Source organism: Peromyscus eremicus, chromosome 19, assembly GCF_949786415.1.
Source record: "Peromyscus eremicus chromosome 19, PerEre_H2_v1, whole genome shotgun sequence".
In the NCBI taxonomy this organism is placed as follows: Eukaryota; Metazoa; Chordata; class Mammalia; order Rodentia; family Cricetidae; genus Peromyscus; species Peromyscus eremicus.
In genome coordinates this window covers 40792944-40807972 of record NC_081435.1, presented here as the reverse complement: position 1 = coordinate 40807972, position 15029 = coordinate 40792944, and the positions used below count along the sequence as shown (strand labels likewise).

The following is a 15029-nucleotide window of genomic DNA, read 5'->3' as shown; positions in this document are numbered from 1 at the left end:
AAGTCAGCTTGCAGGAGTTGATTCTCTTTTTACCAATTGGGTCTCAGACATACAACTCCAGCTGCCAGGCTTGGCAACAAGCATCTTTCCCCACTGAGCCATCTCAACAGCCCCAAACAGATACACTTTTAAATAATATAGGTATCAGATAGTTTTAATGATGGTATGACTAAATAACATTTGGCTTGTTGTGGTGATATTTTATTTGTGCTGAAATGTGATATTTTATTTGTATGTTAATAAATAAATTTTGCCTGGAGATCAGAGGACATAGCGAGCCATAAACAGATGTCAGGCGGTGGTAGCACAAGCCCTTAATCTGATCACATGGCAAGCAGAGTCTCTGTGTGGTCAAGGACAGCCAAGCATGCTGACACATGCCTTTAATCCCAGTACCAACCATAGAGACCTGGAGGTCTGTATAGACAGGCAGTGATGAGTAAGTGAGTTGGCTGGGCTTAGAACCAATGAGAAGGCAGGACAGGAAGGCATTGAAGGTGCAGGTTAGACAGGAAGAAGCTGAGGAAGCTACGGCAAGGTGGTGAGCTAAGGCTAGTTAGCGGCTATTGCTCTGATCTCTATGGCTTGCACCTCTGTATTTGGTTCTGTGTTTCTTATTTAATAAGACGGTTTAGAAATTTGTCTGCAGCTTGTGAACATATGATCCTATCCTCTCACAGAAGTAACAAACGATTAGCATTTGTCCTTTTAAAGAAACAGCAAGCAAAATACAGGTGTCCTGGTACAAAATCCCGGAAGGGTATCACTTTCTATAAGAGTCGTGCTAACTTCCGGTACAGTCTGAGGCAGACTTCTTATTTATTAGGTTATATGTTATTACCATTTGTATAGGTAGGTGATATCCTTTAAATTTTATATGAGAAGCTTATATTGTAAGTTTGCTGTTAAAAGTGTATAACTCTTCCCAGTACCCAGAGATTTCACACACTCCACATCCATCCACAGGTTCACTTGGGCTGGCCTTCAGAGGCAATAGTGTAGAAAAGAGCCAAGACCACTACCTTATTGTTGATCTTTGTACATCTGAGAGCCATGGGATGATAGGATGCCACCCTGATATTCGGGCATGGTTGGCCCCAAGGAAAGATGATAAAATGTCACGTGGAGTTGCTCATTAAGTAGCTCAGCTGGCAGCATCATCAAAGGGCACTTTATGAGGTAGGGCTGGCTTGCGTGACATCAGTACCTGCTGAGCAGGTGAGCTAAGGCCACTGAAGATGATGAAGTGTGGGAGCCACAGGCCACTTAATGTGCTATCTACCAATTCCCAAAAGTCCCATGTCACTCTTGGATTTAGGGACTTCAGGAACTCAGTTTAGCAGAAGGCACGAAGAGATCAAGCACTAGGAGGGCTCTCAAAGCTGGCCTTTCCTCTCTTTCTTGCAGTCTAATAGTATGCTAAGCTGGCCTGATGTTTAACTGAGAAAACAGATAAACAGCTTGTAACCACCCCCTCCACCTTCCCACTGCTGGTGGGTAAACTTGATTTTTTTTTCTGCATTCAACATCCTCCTGGAATAAGGAAGCATCCTTCCTAGGAAGTCCTCTTTCTATACACTGGTGATTCTAGACCCTGGTGCCTGTTTCCTCTGAATCATCTTTACCTTCTCCTGTCACCTCGGTCTGCTCCTTCACTGAATTATTATTTTGGTCATTCGAATTTGGCCTCAAGGCTTCTGTTGTTTAAAGAAACCTCTACTTCTAACCTATCCACTGTTTCTTTCTTAGGCCAAAGAGCTAAATGTCTCAAGACACACCCATACTCTACAACTCTAACCAAGTGGCTATGTTCTTTCCAAGGCTCATAGCTAAATTTATATGGCCAAATTAACAATTGTTTTTCAGTCCTGATTCTACTTCCTCTGTCCTCATGCCTTCTGTTGTCCCTACTCTGCTGACAGTTTTTTGGATCACCTTCCAGAGCAAGCACACTCTCCAGGCTTTTCTGGTTGGTCATATCTTTGGATGTTCATTCTCTCTTTCCGGGGGGTCAGCTTCAGTCTGTTTTTCTTTCTTTTTAATTTTTTTAGATTTGTTTATTTTTTTATTTTGTGTGTATGGGTGTTTTGCCTGCATATGCGTGTGTACTTGGTGCCCCCAGAGGCCAAGAGGGCATCAGATCCCCTGGAGCTATGGATGGTTGTGAGCTGCCATGTGGATCTTACAAACTGAACTCTGCTCTGTTTATGCAGGAGCAACAAATGCTCCAAACTGATGAGCCATCTCTCCTGGCCATCTCTCCAGTTTTTCTAATCCCATACTCACTCAGATTTCTGTGTTTGCTAATAACCAACAAATGGACATCCAAGCTCTGACCTCTCTTCTCAGTCTCAAACTCATATAGCCCAGCTCAAGTCACTTTAATATCTCAGTAGCATTTTGATTTGGCATTTCCAGAATGAAACCACCGATCCTAGCTGTCTAGAACCTTCCTTTCCTTCCTAGAAAATGGCACAACTAAAGCTGGTATTCCTGCTAAAGGTCTGGGCCTTCTCCTTGGCCTCCTTCTTCATCCTTCCCCATTTCAGTCCTCATCAAGATCTGCCCATCATATTTCATCTCCAAGTCTGCAACCAGTCACTGGATTCCTGATATAGCTAAACTGGTGTCCTGCTCTGTGGAGGGCAGCTTGAGGGATCACCACTGCCCTGATACCACCCCTACAGCCTCTTCTTGTGCTCCGTCATCCCTCTTAGATGCCAGCCACATGTGGGCTCTTCAGTTCCACTGTTAGGTCAGAGTGCAGTTCATCTCCCTTTACAGCCTTGCCCTCACTCTGCACCTGCTAGGTTAATGAGGTTTTCTCTAGCCAAGGTCATAAATGTTGTCTCCTACCACAACACACTGCTCTATCAAAATTTGATACTACATGATTGTATTTTAAAATTTCCAATCATTTCCTTGTAGGACCAAGAGCTGGGTCTATAGTTTTTTAGTGAGTATGTACTTAGTGCTCAGGCCAAAGTATAAAGGGTAAGTCAGCAGACTTCCTTCCTCTTTGTCTTACCCAATGCTCAGGCCTTGCAGGGTAACCATGTTCCCACCTTTCCATACTTAGAATTCAAACCACAGTTACTCTCCCACTGAGTCCCACCATGCCTCTGGGTCCTTGCTTATATCATTCCTATGCTCTTTCACAGAGACATTAAAAGATGTACTGGTTTAGATTTTGAACCGACTCTAGCACCCACTTTTGAACCTGCTACCTAACTCTGGGCAATGGCTTAACCTCAAACTTCCCACCAGAAAATTTGAAGTAGATTGTACGTACAAAGATACAAAGTGCTGATCACAAAAACCAATAGTTTGAGTGATGGAGTCCTTTCTAAAAGTCAGGCTGAACTGTAATCCTCAGTAGAACACATATTGAGGTTCAGTCTGTGGGAGGTGATTGAGCCGTGTGGACTCCACCTTTGTGAATAAGATTAACACCTTTATAAAAGGCTTCAAAGTTGAAGCAAATGAGTCCTTGCCCTTCCATTGTTTTTCTGTTGTGAAGACAAGCATTGCTCACTCTAGAGAAGCAGCATACAGCGCCATCTTGGACATAGACAACATCTCTCCTAGGCAATGGTGTTACTGGTACCTTGATCTTGGACTGTCTTGTCTGCAGAATGTGAGACTCGAATGTTCTTCATAAATCACTCTGTTTCAGGCAGTTGTCATAGTAGCATGGATAAATGCTACTAAGTAAAAATACTGAATAAAAATAGTTCGTATTTTTTTCATTCCTGTCCTTAAACAGCCATATTTTTTTGATTTAACAGATGTCGATTCACAGATATGAAAATGAGGCAATAAATATCTGCTCGGCCTTCCCTGTTGTGACAGTCCCATCCAATAGTTTGCCTTCAAGGAATGAGAGACTTCCCTGGAAAACAGCACCTCTAACTCCAAATCTAATATGACCATAGTACCAAATAACATGAGTTTGCGGTTGTATTATAATGGTACCTTCTCAAAATTTTGGAAGTTAAAAAAAAAAAGAGGCACTGGAGGAGCTGGAGAGATGGCTCAGTGGTTAAGGTCATTTGTTGTTCTTGCAGACAACTGAGGCTTGACTCCCAGCACCTGCGTGAGGGCTCACAACCGTCCGTAACTTCAGTTCCTGGGGATGTGATCCTCTCTTTTGACCCCTGAGGGAACCAGGTATGCATACGGTGCACATACACGCATGAAAGTAAAACACTCACACACATAAAAATAAAAAAAAAAAGAGGAGCAGTGGCCAGCGCAACGGCTCAGCAGTCAACAGCACTTACTGCTCTCACAGAGGCCCACGTTCAGATTCCTGTACCCACAGGAGATGGCTGACAACTATCTGTAACTTCAGCTGCAGGGAGGGTTGAACACTATTGGCTTCCTTGGGCACATTCACTCAGGTACACATATGTACACATAGACACCCATCCACATACATATAATTAAAAAATAATAATTTTTTTTTTTTTTTAAGGAGAAAGGTAGTCCCATATTTGATAGTGTAGAAGACCTTCAAAGGAAACAGCAGATGGCAGCACCAGATGCTGGTGGCATGTCTGAGGAACTTCCAGTTGCAACCTGAGCCCTGGGGATACCAAAAGTACTCAGAGCCACGTTCAGAGAGACATTCTTCTGTAGAAAAGATAGTGTCCCTTAATAAAAATAATGTCTGCTTTGCGACATAAAGCAGGAGTTTTAGGAACATTTAATGTGTTACCAGCAAAATTCTAAGACAATAACCCCCCAGTCTTACCTAGTGAAGGTCATTGGGCAAAGACTGTATTTGGGTTTATAATTATGTGTTTAACTATCATCCTGGGCTCCAAGTAACTGAAACAGGTCTGAAGCTAAAGACTGTAACAATCAGCCTCTAAAAGGATCCAAAATGTTCACATTTATTCCACTTTAAAATAAGGACTAACAATGGCCTCTATTATAGTCTTTAGCAGTTGTAATAGAAAAATCACTTACAAAATGAGTATCGGAATATTCGATTAATCAAACACAATATTAAAAATCAAAACAATAACCTGTATCTTTCCACACTGTGCATCAAAACTTCATATGAAGTTAATAACAATTTTAAACTAGGTGTATCTCATCCAAGCTTTTCTTCAGAGGAAGGAAGTACCACAATGCTGGTTGTTACAACACAGAGCCAGACAACGATGGCCCTAGGACAGTCACACTTTTACGTGATTCCACACTAGGGTTTTATGCCCCTTAAACACTGCTAGAGCACTTCATAACTTTTTCTGTGAGATCACCAAGAGTATAGATTTGGCTCTGTACTTCAGATCATAAGTAGCAAGAGAATTTGAGTTCCTAGAAGAACAAAGCAAGATGACCACTCAGATCTCCCAGCAGATCTTAGATCTCTCGGTGGCATTTATTTTTGTTCTCTTTGATTGAAGGCAAACAATAGCAGCTACATCCCAAGGGAAGGCAGAACCAGTCTACAGTAGAGGAATGTTCTGAGAAACACTGCACTTGGCCAGCGAAAGTCACTGTCACCCACTTGGAGCAAATTCTATTCCCATTGTGAACTTGTTTTTCCTCTCTGGAATTCAGGTTGAGCCCCTTTAGAATATCTGGCAAGGGGGCTGATGCTAACCCAAAGTCAGATCAAGAATTCCAAAGTAAGACTGCTCCAGTCAACAAGAGAAAGAGACGAAGCAAGCATCCATGTTCTAAAGAGCAAAGCACACACACTTCAGTCAGCCACAAGACAGCGGTTACAGGCAGATACAACTCCAGAATCTAATAATGTATAGGTCAGCGCTCTATGAAAAATGAGGGACTCATTGCATGAAGTCGTAAATGGTATAAAGAAGCTAAAATTTCAACAGATAGGATCAAGAAAGCAAGGTACAGTAAGCAGAAAGGTTTTCTTCTGAATGCATCTTGAAAACAATGTCTGAAGGTACAGATCACACCCATCAATTCCAAAAAAATCTTATGCTTTAGTGAAGTCTAAAATGTGCTCCATTTTAATTAACCCAAGCTTAATTTAAATCTGACTACGAACCCTCGGTTAGATGACCTTTCAGTGTCTTCCGAGGCCTTATATGATAGCTAGTAGTGATGGGTGTCACTTTTTTACTGACACACAGCAAGGATAGGCCTTTGAGGGCTTAGATGCACACTGACAACATCTAGTCCTCCAGGGGCTTCCCTGGACTCTCACATACATGCAGATATCACAGAGAAGCCACCACTGGCTTCTGCTGACATTTTCTCCTCCAGAGAACTGGAAGGGTGAGGAAGATGTCTTTCTGTGACACCCTGGGCTGGCCCGGTCAGTCTGTCTTAGCAGCTGTGACTGGGAGAACATGTTGTACTCAGCCTGTTGACTCCAGTCTTGGAGCACGAAGTATGTGTTACGACAATAAGCACGAGAATGCCGACCACACTCCTCCCTAGCTCTAGGTCTATGATGAGAATGTTCGAGTAAATGCATGCAATCAAGAAGCAGGCTCTAAGTCAGAATGCCGGGAGGGTTGCTGCTTGGTGGCCCCGAGACACAGATTCTTTTACTCTCTGACTCCAGACCCCACACATATTGGAAGAAAAGCAACAGGCAGAAGATGGGAAAAACAGATCGGGCTTATGAGACCAACGTGGAGCCCATGCCACACTTAAGCATTTGGGTTTTCATCAGGCAAGAATCTAGCCGTTTGGATTTTTTTTTTCTTTCTTCAATAGTCACTGGAAAAACTGTCCAGCATGTTAGTCTGACTTCTCTGCTTTAGGATCACTGTCATGGAATCTTCAAAACCAGTAAGTCTGTGCTTTTTAGTCATGGAAACTAGGAACAAGACTAGACAGTCCTCAGAGCAATAAAAAAATAAAGCCAAGAGAAACTAGATCACAATAAAAGATGTGCCCCTATCACTCCAGTTTAATAACAGTTTGAATAACATTCGTTTCCTTAAACTGCTCCATTTAAAAACATTATCTAGCTAAAGGCTGCTGTCAAGAGTCTGTGATTAGGGGGTCTGAGCATTCTTGGAATTCAAACAGCCCTGAGAAAAGACCACCTCCTATTTCTTACAGTTTGACATGTAAGATGTGACAGGCCAGTGTCCTGGTTTAACAGTAGAACAAAGAGCATGTACCAAGTTCTATTGTTCAATTAGCCGCCTTCATAAGAATCCCCACTCAATCCTCCTGATGGCAACACCCCAGGAAAAATGTCAACAACTTTCTCCTTATAGGCTGATGACACCTGAGTTCATGCTTGTTTAGAATGACTGAGGTCGGGGGACCCGATTCGATGAACAGTGTCCACAAAGGGTACAGAAAAACACAGGACTGGGCTCTACCCAGAACCTTGCTTGCATACCTAGTTGTTTCAGAATCCATGCTGGGGTTAACCCCCACCCCCCCCCACTACACACACACACACCTATAATCAGGTATGACTTAAATGAAATCATACTGCATCTGCAGAACACATAGACCCTAGCAAGTACCCCAGTGTTTTGTTATTGCTAAAGTCATTTGGGGTTTTTGACACAGATTCTATTTTAGTAAGATAAACTCAGCATAACCCAACGTTGCCAAAGCTGAATTCCTAAGGTAGATGACTAAAATAAACCAGCAATAAACATTGGCTGTTGGAATGGGAATTATATCTCTGTAATGTAGACACAGCATTAATGACTCATTTTAAGTAACAGTCTCTCCCGGGGATTATTGGGATGAGGGATCAGAGAAGAAAAAAAAAAGTCCATCTCTTTTAGGCTGTAGGACTGGAGAGGATTATGAACCAACCAGGCAAGTGTGTTGTTGTTAGGTCTGCTTTGCCAAAAAAGACACAGCCCCTGGAGTTCAAAAGGAGATCCACTTGGACAGACTGCCTTGAGACACAAGTAAGGCTTTGAGAGACACCATCCTTGGGGCTGAGGTGGCTGGCTCTGGGAACAATTCTCTCATCCCTTTGAAGATTCGTTATGTCCCCAGTCCACCTACTTTATCCTATACCACATCAGTTACCTTGTCCTCACTTCCTGCTGCCACGTTCCTTTGTTGCTTGGAATTGATGGGTACATTTGGGCCACTTTTCCTTTCTAAGTTCGAATCTGGAATTTTTTGCCCATTGGGTTGAGATTTACAACTTCTCTGGTGTACAGGTAGGCGGTCTGGGGCAAAGGTCCGGCCACAGTTTGGGCAAGGCACAAGCGCAGCTACACTGGCCCCTTCTTGGCTAGGCTGTCCAGTTGGAAGAGGTTGGGGCTTCTGGGGCAGTGGCCTACGCAGCTCTCTAGGGAGCCGGTCATTCTCAGTCTTCCACTTTTCCAAGCATTTGGGCTCATGGATAGGAAGGGACAGTGTGCCAAATTCCCTACCACAAATGTAACAGATGAGAGTCCTTGGTCGGGCTGGGATGCCGCTGGAAGCTTTCTTGAGACCACTAGGAACATCAGGACCATCCGTAGCTGGTGTTTTGGGATTCTCACCCTTTGGTTTGCAGCTTCTCTGGTGAACCTGGAGACGATCTGGCAAGAATGTGCGGCCACAGTAGCCACAGGGGAGCAGCTGAGCCTGTGCGCTCTGAAATGCCTCCTCGTTGGCTGCCTGAAGGCTGTAGGAGCCACTGCCACCGATGGGCTGTTGTTTGGAGGGTTCTGGCCTCCTCAAGTGCTTGGGCAGTTTGCTGTTCTCAATGCGCCACTTCTCCAGGCACTGGGGTTCATGAATGGCAAGTGATTGGGACCCAAACTCTCGGCCACAGATGTAGCATATCCGGAACCCCGGTCTGCGTGGTGGGATCACAGGAGGGCTAGGCTGGCTTCCTGACATAGTTCTACTTGGGCGTTTTGATAGTATCACTGTTCCAGGTCTCCTTTTCTGAGTGTTGGTCTTTCTGTTTTCAGTGAGACCTCCACACTGTATTTCTGGCAGAAGGGTCGAGTGGGAATCTCCAGGCAGGACAGCCTGATGGATAAGGAAGGTGGGCTCCTTGGAACCGCAGAAAGGTCGTTGTGATTGGCTGGGAATCCTTTCCTTTCCTCTTTCCATGAACACGGGAGGCTTTCTCTAGCGCTTGCTGGAGTTTCAGGCCACGCTAGCTCTGGGCTGCGGCTTACACTGATGGTGCCTGACGCTGGCTGTCCTGGGTGTCCACATTGTTGCCAGTACTTGGGTCAGTGACTCAGAGCTTCATTGTAGGACAGCAGTCTGGAATGTTGGAAAGTCCCCATTAAGCCGCAGATGTCTCCAAGACCTGTAAGGAGTGGGGAACATAAATCAAGAAGTTACTACACAGACTCTCTCTCTCTCTCTCTCTCTCTCTCTCTCTCTCTCTCTCTCTCTCTCTCTCTCTCTCTCTCTCACACACACACACACACACACACACACACTCTCTTTCTCTCTCTCATACACACTCTCTCTCTCACACACACACATTCTCTCTCTCTCTCTCTCTCACACACACACACACACACACTCTCACTCTCTCTCTCACACACACACACACACACACTCTTTCTCTCTCTCATACACACTCTCACACACACACACATTCTCTCTCTCCCTCTCTCACACACACACACACATTCTCTCTCTCTCTCTCTCTCACACACACACATTCACACACACATACACCTTAGATCATAAACTGATAAAAGGCAGTATTTTTTAATTGGCCATGTAGTCTCTTTGACTAGCTTAGTAACCTATACATTAGAAATATTCAAGAAACGTCCACTCGAATGGAATAATTCGTTTACAGATTGCAGGGAACTGAAATTATCAGAGCAAAATTATGCACAAAGGCGGCTGAAAATGATCTCCCATAGACATGGATGACACAATGCCAAGAGGCGGAGTCCAGGATGGCATAGTCACAGAGGAGAAAACAGAAAACTACAAAGATGAAAGGAATCAGCAGACCCTGTGGAAAACCTTCCCAATCCCACAAACCCCCTCCTTCAGAGAGTCCCGACCCTTCAGTATCCTAGATCCCTCTGACAATTGTGACAACAGCAGGTTCCTCAGACTGTTTCTTAAAAACAAACAAACAAAAAACCCTTGTTTTTAGCACTATTTAAAAGTGAAACAAATTTTGTTGGGATGTGTCCAATATTTGAGGTGACGCTCACACTGTTCTTTAAAAACAATGTTTTTTTTTCTTTTTTACTATTTAACACGTGAAACAAATTTTTGTTGAAATGTGTCAAGTATTGGAGGTGACAGTGTGCACTGAGATATGTAGCATTCAAGGCTTCTTGAATATTTATGGATTTGAAGCAAAGAACCCAGATTTGGTAGCTGCTTATTTTCCCTGGAACTAAGATGTTTGGGCATTGCTTGATGATCTTTTATTACATGTCCTATTTATTTTGTTTTTATAGATGTATGCTTACCAACCAGGTTTTGTAAAGACAGAAAGAAAAACATGGTCTCTGGTTTTCTCAAACAAACTAGAAGGAAAGGCTGATAGGGTAATGAGATCTCATTATGGGCAGAAGCAGAAGGATTTTTTTTTCCCTTGGGGAACATTATGAGTAAATTTTACTGTGGGTTAACAACCTAATTCTAAGGAAGGAGGTTTTCAGAAATCTCAGGGCCTCATTCATATCCTTTGGGTCACGGGAAGGTTGTTTTCAGAAATCTCCAGGTCTCATTTCCTGGGTCACTGAGTCAGGGTTGGAGCCTGAGAGCATCCACTTAGGTCCCAGAGAAGCACCTGACCTGGGGCCTCACCACTGTCAGCGAACACAGGAGCTTAGACGCAGAATATGAAAAACCCAGTTACGAGGGTTACAATGGATGAAAAGAACTGTGAGATCCGAGCCGGGTTCCTGTGTTCGGGTGCCAAGAGAGGCCCGAAGCTTCGTCGTTTAGAAGATCAGCTCAGGTCTGGCACAGAGAATGAAACGATTCTTCATTCTGACAGTCCCTGAGACAGCAGTGTTGACACGTGGCAGCCAAAGAATGTGTTGGCTGCAAGCAGAGCGGCCCGGCACAGAAAATGAAACTCAGGAAAGCGGAGCACTGGCTCAGTACCCTAAGAAAAGACAGTGGGGCTAGGGAACAGGGGGAGCGTGGGGACGTGGGATAGGGGACGTGGGGAGCACGGTGCAGAGATCTCACTACCTTTTATCAGCATGTGGGTAAAATACCCAGAGCTACTGGCTACTCTGACCCAGTTATCCATTTTTTTCCCTGATACCAGGAAGTTACAGACAGTAGAAGGAGTGAAAGATATTAGGGAAGTCAATGCAATAAAATGGGCTCTCTTCTTTTAAACTGCTTCTCCAGCTGTCTGTCTCCGCCTGTGACCCTCTTCCTCCCTACCCACATGTGCATACACACACCCACACAGAGGGAGGGAGGGAGGGAGGGAGGGAGGGAGGGAGGGAGGGAGGGAGAGAGAGAGAGAGAGAGAGAGAGAGAGAGAGAGAGAGAGAGAGTCAATTTAATACTGAGAAAGCCCTGTGACCTACCCCAACAACGCTACCCCCTTTCTCTCGAGGGTAAGAGACTAAGATTTATTGAGCGCCAGCTGTGGGCCAACCTCTGCGCTCATTTTCATGTACATCACTCCGTTAATTCTGACATGATGATGAGGCAGATATTATTATTCAGTTTTATAAACAAACTGCAACTCAGAGAAGACATGTACGGTGTCCAAGAGAGTTTCTAAATGACGGAACTGGAGTTCAATTCCAGTTCTCGCTGGCTCCTGCGTGCAGCTCTTTCCATTATCCATTCGGCCTGCATTCCACGGAGCTTCTTCCCGTTAGTTTCCAGCCCTGTTTTAATACACTATTCATATGCCTCCTGGGCAGTCGACTAAGCTCTCTCCAGCCTCGCTGTTCCCTTTCGGAGAAGCAAAGAGAGGTGGGCGGACAGCGCACAGATGGAAAAAACAGCATAGGGAGACAAGCGCTCCCAAAGACAAGGATGTTCCCTACGAGAAGGGGTCATTCAATTTTGCTCTAAATAGGGTTTGCTAGAAGTTTCTTGTGGTGAGGCGCAACACACCCTTTCTCTCAACCTACCAACCTTTTCAGGCTCATCTATATAACTGGGCCCGGGAGGGGTTGAGTGCCAGGTAGAGGCGTGCGAGGAATGACCTGTTCAGTCTCTCTTTACAAGAGACTCAGGGTGATCGTGAAGACTACTCAGTGAGGCCAGAGGGTGTTCAGCCTGCAGCTGCTTTGCCGCTGTCCTTAAAGCACAGGAACATGAGTGGGCTATGAACACAGTCTCTGCACCAAGGGGAATGAAGTGTCCTAAGATTCCCGTTTTAATCCTCCGCTGCGTCCCTCTTCTACAGACATTTCTCACCACAAGGTATGAGAGTAAAAGAGATGAGGTACCTAGAAGTGAGTGAACTTTGAGGGAGCCAGGGAGCAGTGGATAACGTCCCTGCTGCTGAGGCTGCTACGGCAGTGTGCCAGGGCATGGATGGTTGGTTATCTTGCCCTGTAAGTTGGTTATTAAGGCAAACGTGCTAGAAACACTCAATACTTATTTTTAATTCACGTAAAAAAAACCGTCCTGTAACTCAGACACATCATAAAACAATGTTGCTAGTACATAAAGTGAAGCGCTTTGTAAAGCCAGCCAGCTTTACCCCAAGCATCTGTAGAGACATGCTTGAATTTTAGCCATGTTTGCAAAGTGAACATTTAAGGGGCACCTTGGAGGGCTCACATTTTATCAAGATTATGTCCTTTTCCACTCCCTTTAGGGTTCATGAGAAGGGAGAAACAAACACAAATTTGAGTGTAATTATTGGGGGAATCCAGAGCCCATTTTGCTTTTAAATAGTGTTTCCTTAAAACAACAACAACAAAAAAATTACTGGATGCAACCAAAAGTACGATCAAGTCTTTTAAAACTACCTTAATCCTTTAAAATAAACATAATTAGCATGTGAGATAGCCTTTTCTTTTCTGTAAGTTTAGAACTCAAATTCTTCAAATGGACAACAATATAAGAAAAAAGCTGAAGCTCGTCCTGAATGGCCACAATCCAAAGGCAAATAAGGTTTGGTTTTTGTGTCTTTCTTTTACCCTGTTCAGTAACCTCCATTCACTCTAGCTTCTCATGCGAGTACTGTCTCCTAATATACCCTCTGCACTTTCTTACCTGGGAAGTCGTGCTTTTCAAAAAGAGCAAATATCCTCACTTACACTGAGGCTTGTGGCAAATGAGGTAATATCTCTCCCAGAGTCTGGCAGAGGTAGTTTGTTACTTACCAAAAGCCATGCTGCCCAACTCCCCTGGCTAATACAGCCCTAATTTTTAGCTGGGCATGTTTTTCAGCTAAAAGTCTATGAGTTCTTTTGTAGCTAGTGGACATATTGATGGGACTTGAGATTTTTTTCTTTTGAGACAGGCTCTGAGCATTTATTGCAGACTGGGTGTAAACTCATGATCTCTTGCCTCCATCTGCCAAGTGCTAGGATTATAGGCGCATCAGTTAAGAACATACATATAGTGTCTGGAACCCCAGCAGTCATCTTGGAACAGTTTATATCCATGTAACACTTGGCATGACCGGGCACAGACTTGAATGAACTCAGGTCTCTGTTAAGTGTAAAACCCACTACTGAACGCTAGGGTACCTTCCTTAAAATTTATTCACATGAGACAAATGTCTATTTGTATATTTTAGAGGTCACTTAAACATGAAAACATAATAGTAACTGAGATATCCTAGTCATTAAATAATGGCCTTTGCTACAGCACAAAATGAATTCTCATTGTATAAATGACTAGAAGTGTGTAACCATAGATGGAAGATCTGTATCAACCTGCCCCCTTCCCCACCAAGGCTCACAGAACACTGTGGAAGAGGAAGCAGAAAGAATGTAAGAATTGGAGATTGGGGAGGAGAGCTGTGAAGTGCTGTCCTTGGACATGACATGGCTGTTGTGTATGTAACTCACAGCAGCCGTGGTTACCTGCACAAGACCAAGCCAGATAAAAATTCCAGCATGGAGGAGGGAGAGACCACTGAGGTCCCACCTGAGCTGTGAGGCTATTGGCAGTTGAGGGAAGAAGAGTAACTTTTCTTTAGAAGTGTAACTCATGGTAGGCTGCCCATGCTCTAGTGGATAATCTCACATCCATGTGCACATGGCCAGTTCTAACTGGACTTGGAGGGCGAAACTAACAATAATTATGAAGATGAGGAGGAGGACAACATGAAGTTGTAAGGGAGATGTGTTTGAGAGTCCATGGGGAATTGGAGAGGTAGATTCCAGGTGGATATTATCAAGATACCAGTATACATGTATGAAATTTTTGAATAATAAAAAATACTACTTAGAATAAGTTCTAGTTATGATCTTTCAAATTTCAAAATCTTTTCAAATAAGATAATTTAAGGGATATATGTTCAGAGCAAAGCTGACTTACTAAAATATGTAATTTTCATCCTGAAAATCAGATGTGAAATACTCAAAACTATAAATCTCAACCGATGGTTCTTATAAGTTATTCATACTTCATTTCCTAGAGATATTTTTAGAAAAAAAATGTAATGACATTCTTCTTCAAGAAAACAAAAGCTTACTTTTTTCCACGAGCTTCTTAAAGAACTGAGCCCGTTTTTGACTTAGGATCGACCCTCCCAATCTCCTTCTCTACTATGCTTCCTGAAGCGCTCTCCCTGAGACTGTACTGCCTTGGGGGCTCCATGCTGTGCTCTGAAGTGGTGCCAATGGAAGGAGAACATCAGGCTGGAGCAGGAAGAGCCAACACGCTCTTTGTTGATGGCTTCATGTCTGCTTACGATGGCCGTGAACATCACTCCAGCAACTCTTTCTTACGTTGCAACTCACTTCTGCTCTGCAGCAGCAGAGGAATCCCCTTTTGTCCTTATAACACTTGGGAAGACCCACTGACCTCCACTGGACATTATCTGCAGCCAGTTGGCTCTTCTTCCAGGAAGATCTGGTTCTTGTCTCTTCAGATGCCTCTTCTTAGTGTCTAAGTTTTTGCAAATGAGGTGTCTTCCTATCATCTTCCAATCTTGGGAATGGAATTGTCACCTCCTTTCT

General features: G+C 43.9%; 1 protein-coding gene across 2 annotated transcripts in view; it reads right to left on the bottom strand.

The window, feature by feature from the left end:
• Znf475 (zinc finger protein 475) overlaps positions 1-15029 on the bottom strand; it is a 48160-nt gene that overhangs the window by 14597 nt on the left and 18534 nt on the right. The window contains exon 2 of one of the 2 annotated variants that reach the window (XM_059246340.1): positions 8002-9232. In XM_059246340.1, the coding sequence (XP_059102323.1) occupies positions 8002-9027 (1026 nt within the window). In that variant the 5' untranslated portion in view covers positions 9028-9232. Of the gene's footprint in view, positions 1-1022; positions 1157-8001; positions 9233-15029 lie in introns of those variants that run through there. The other variant, XM_059246341.1, reaches the window with a different exon arrangement.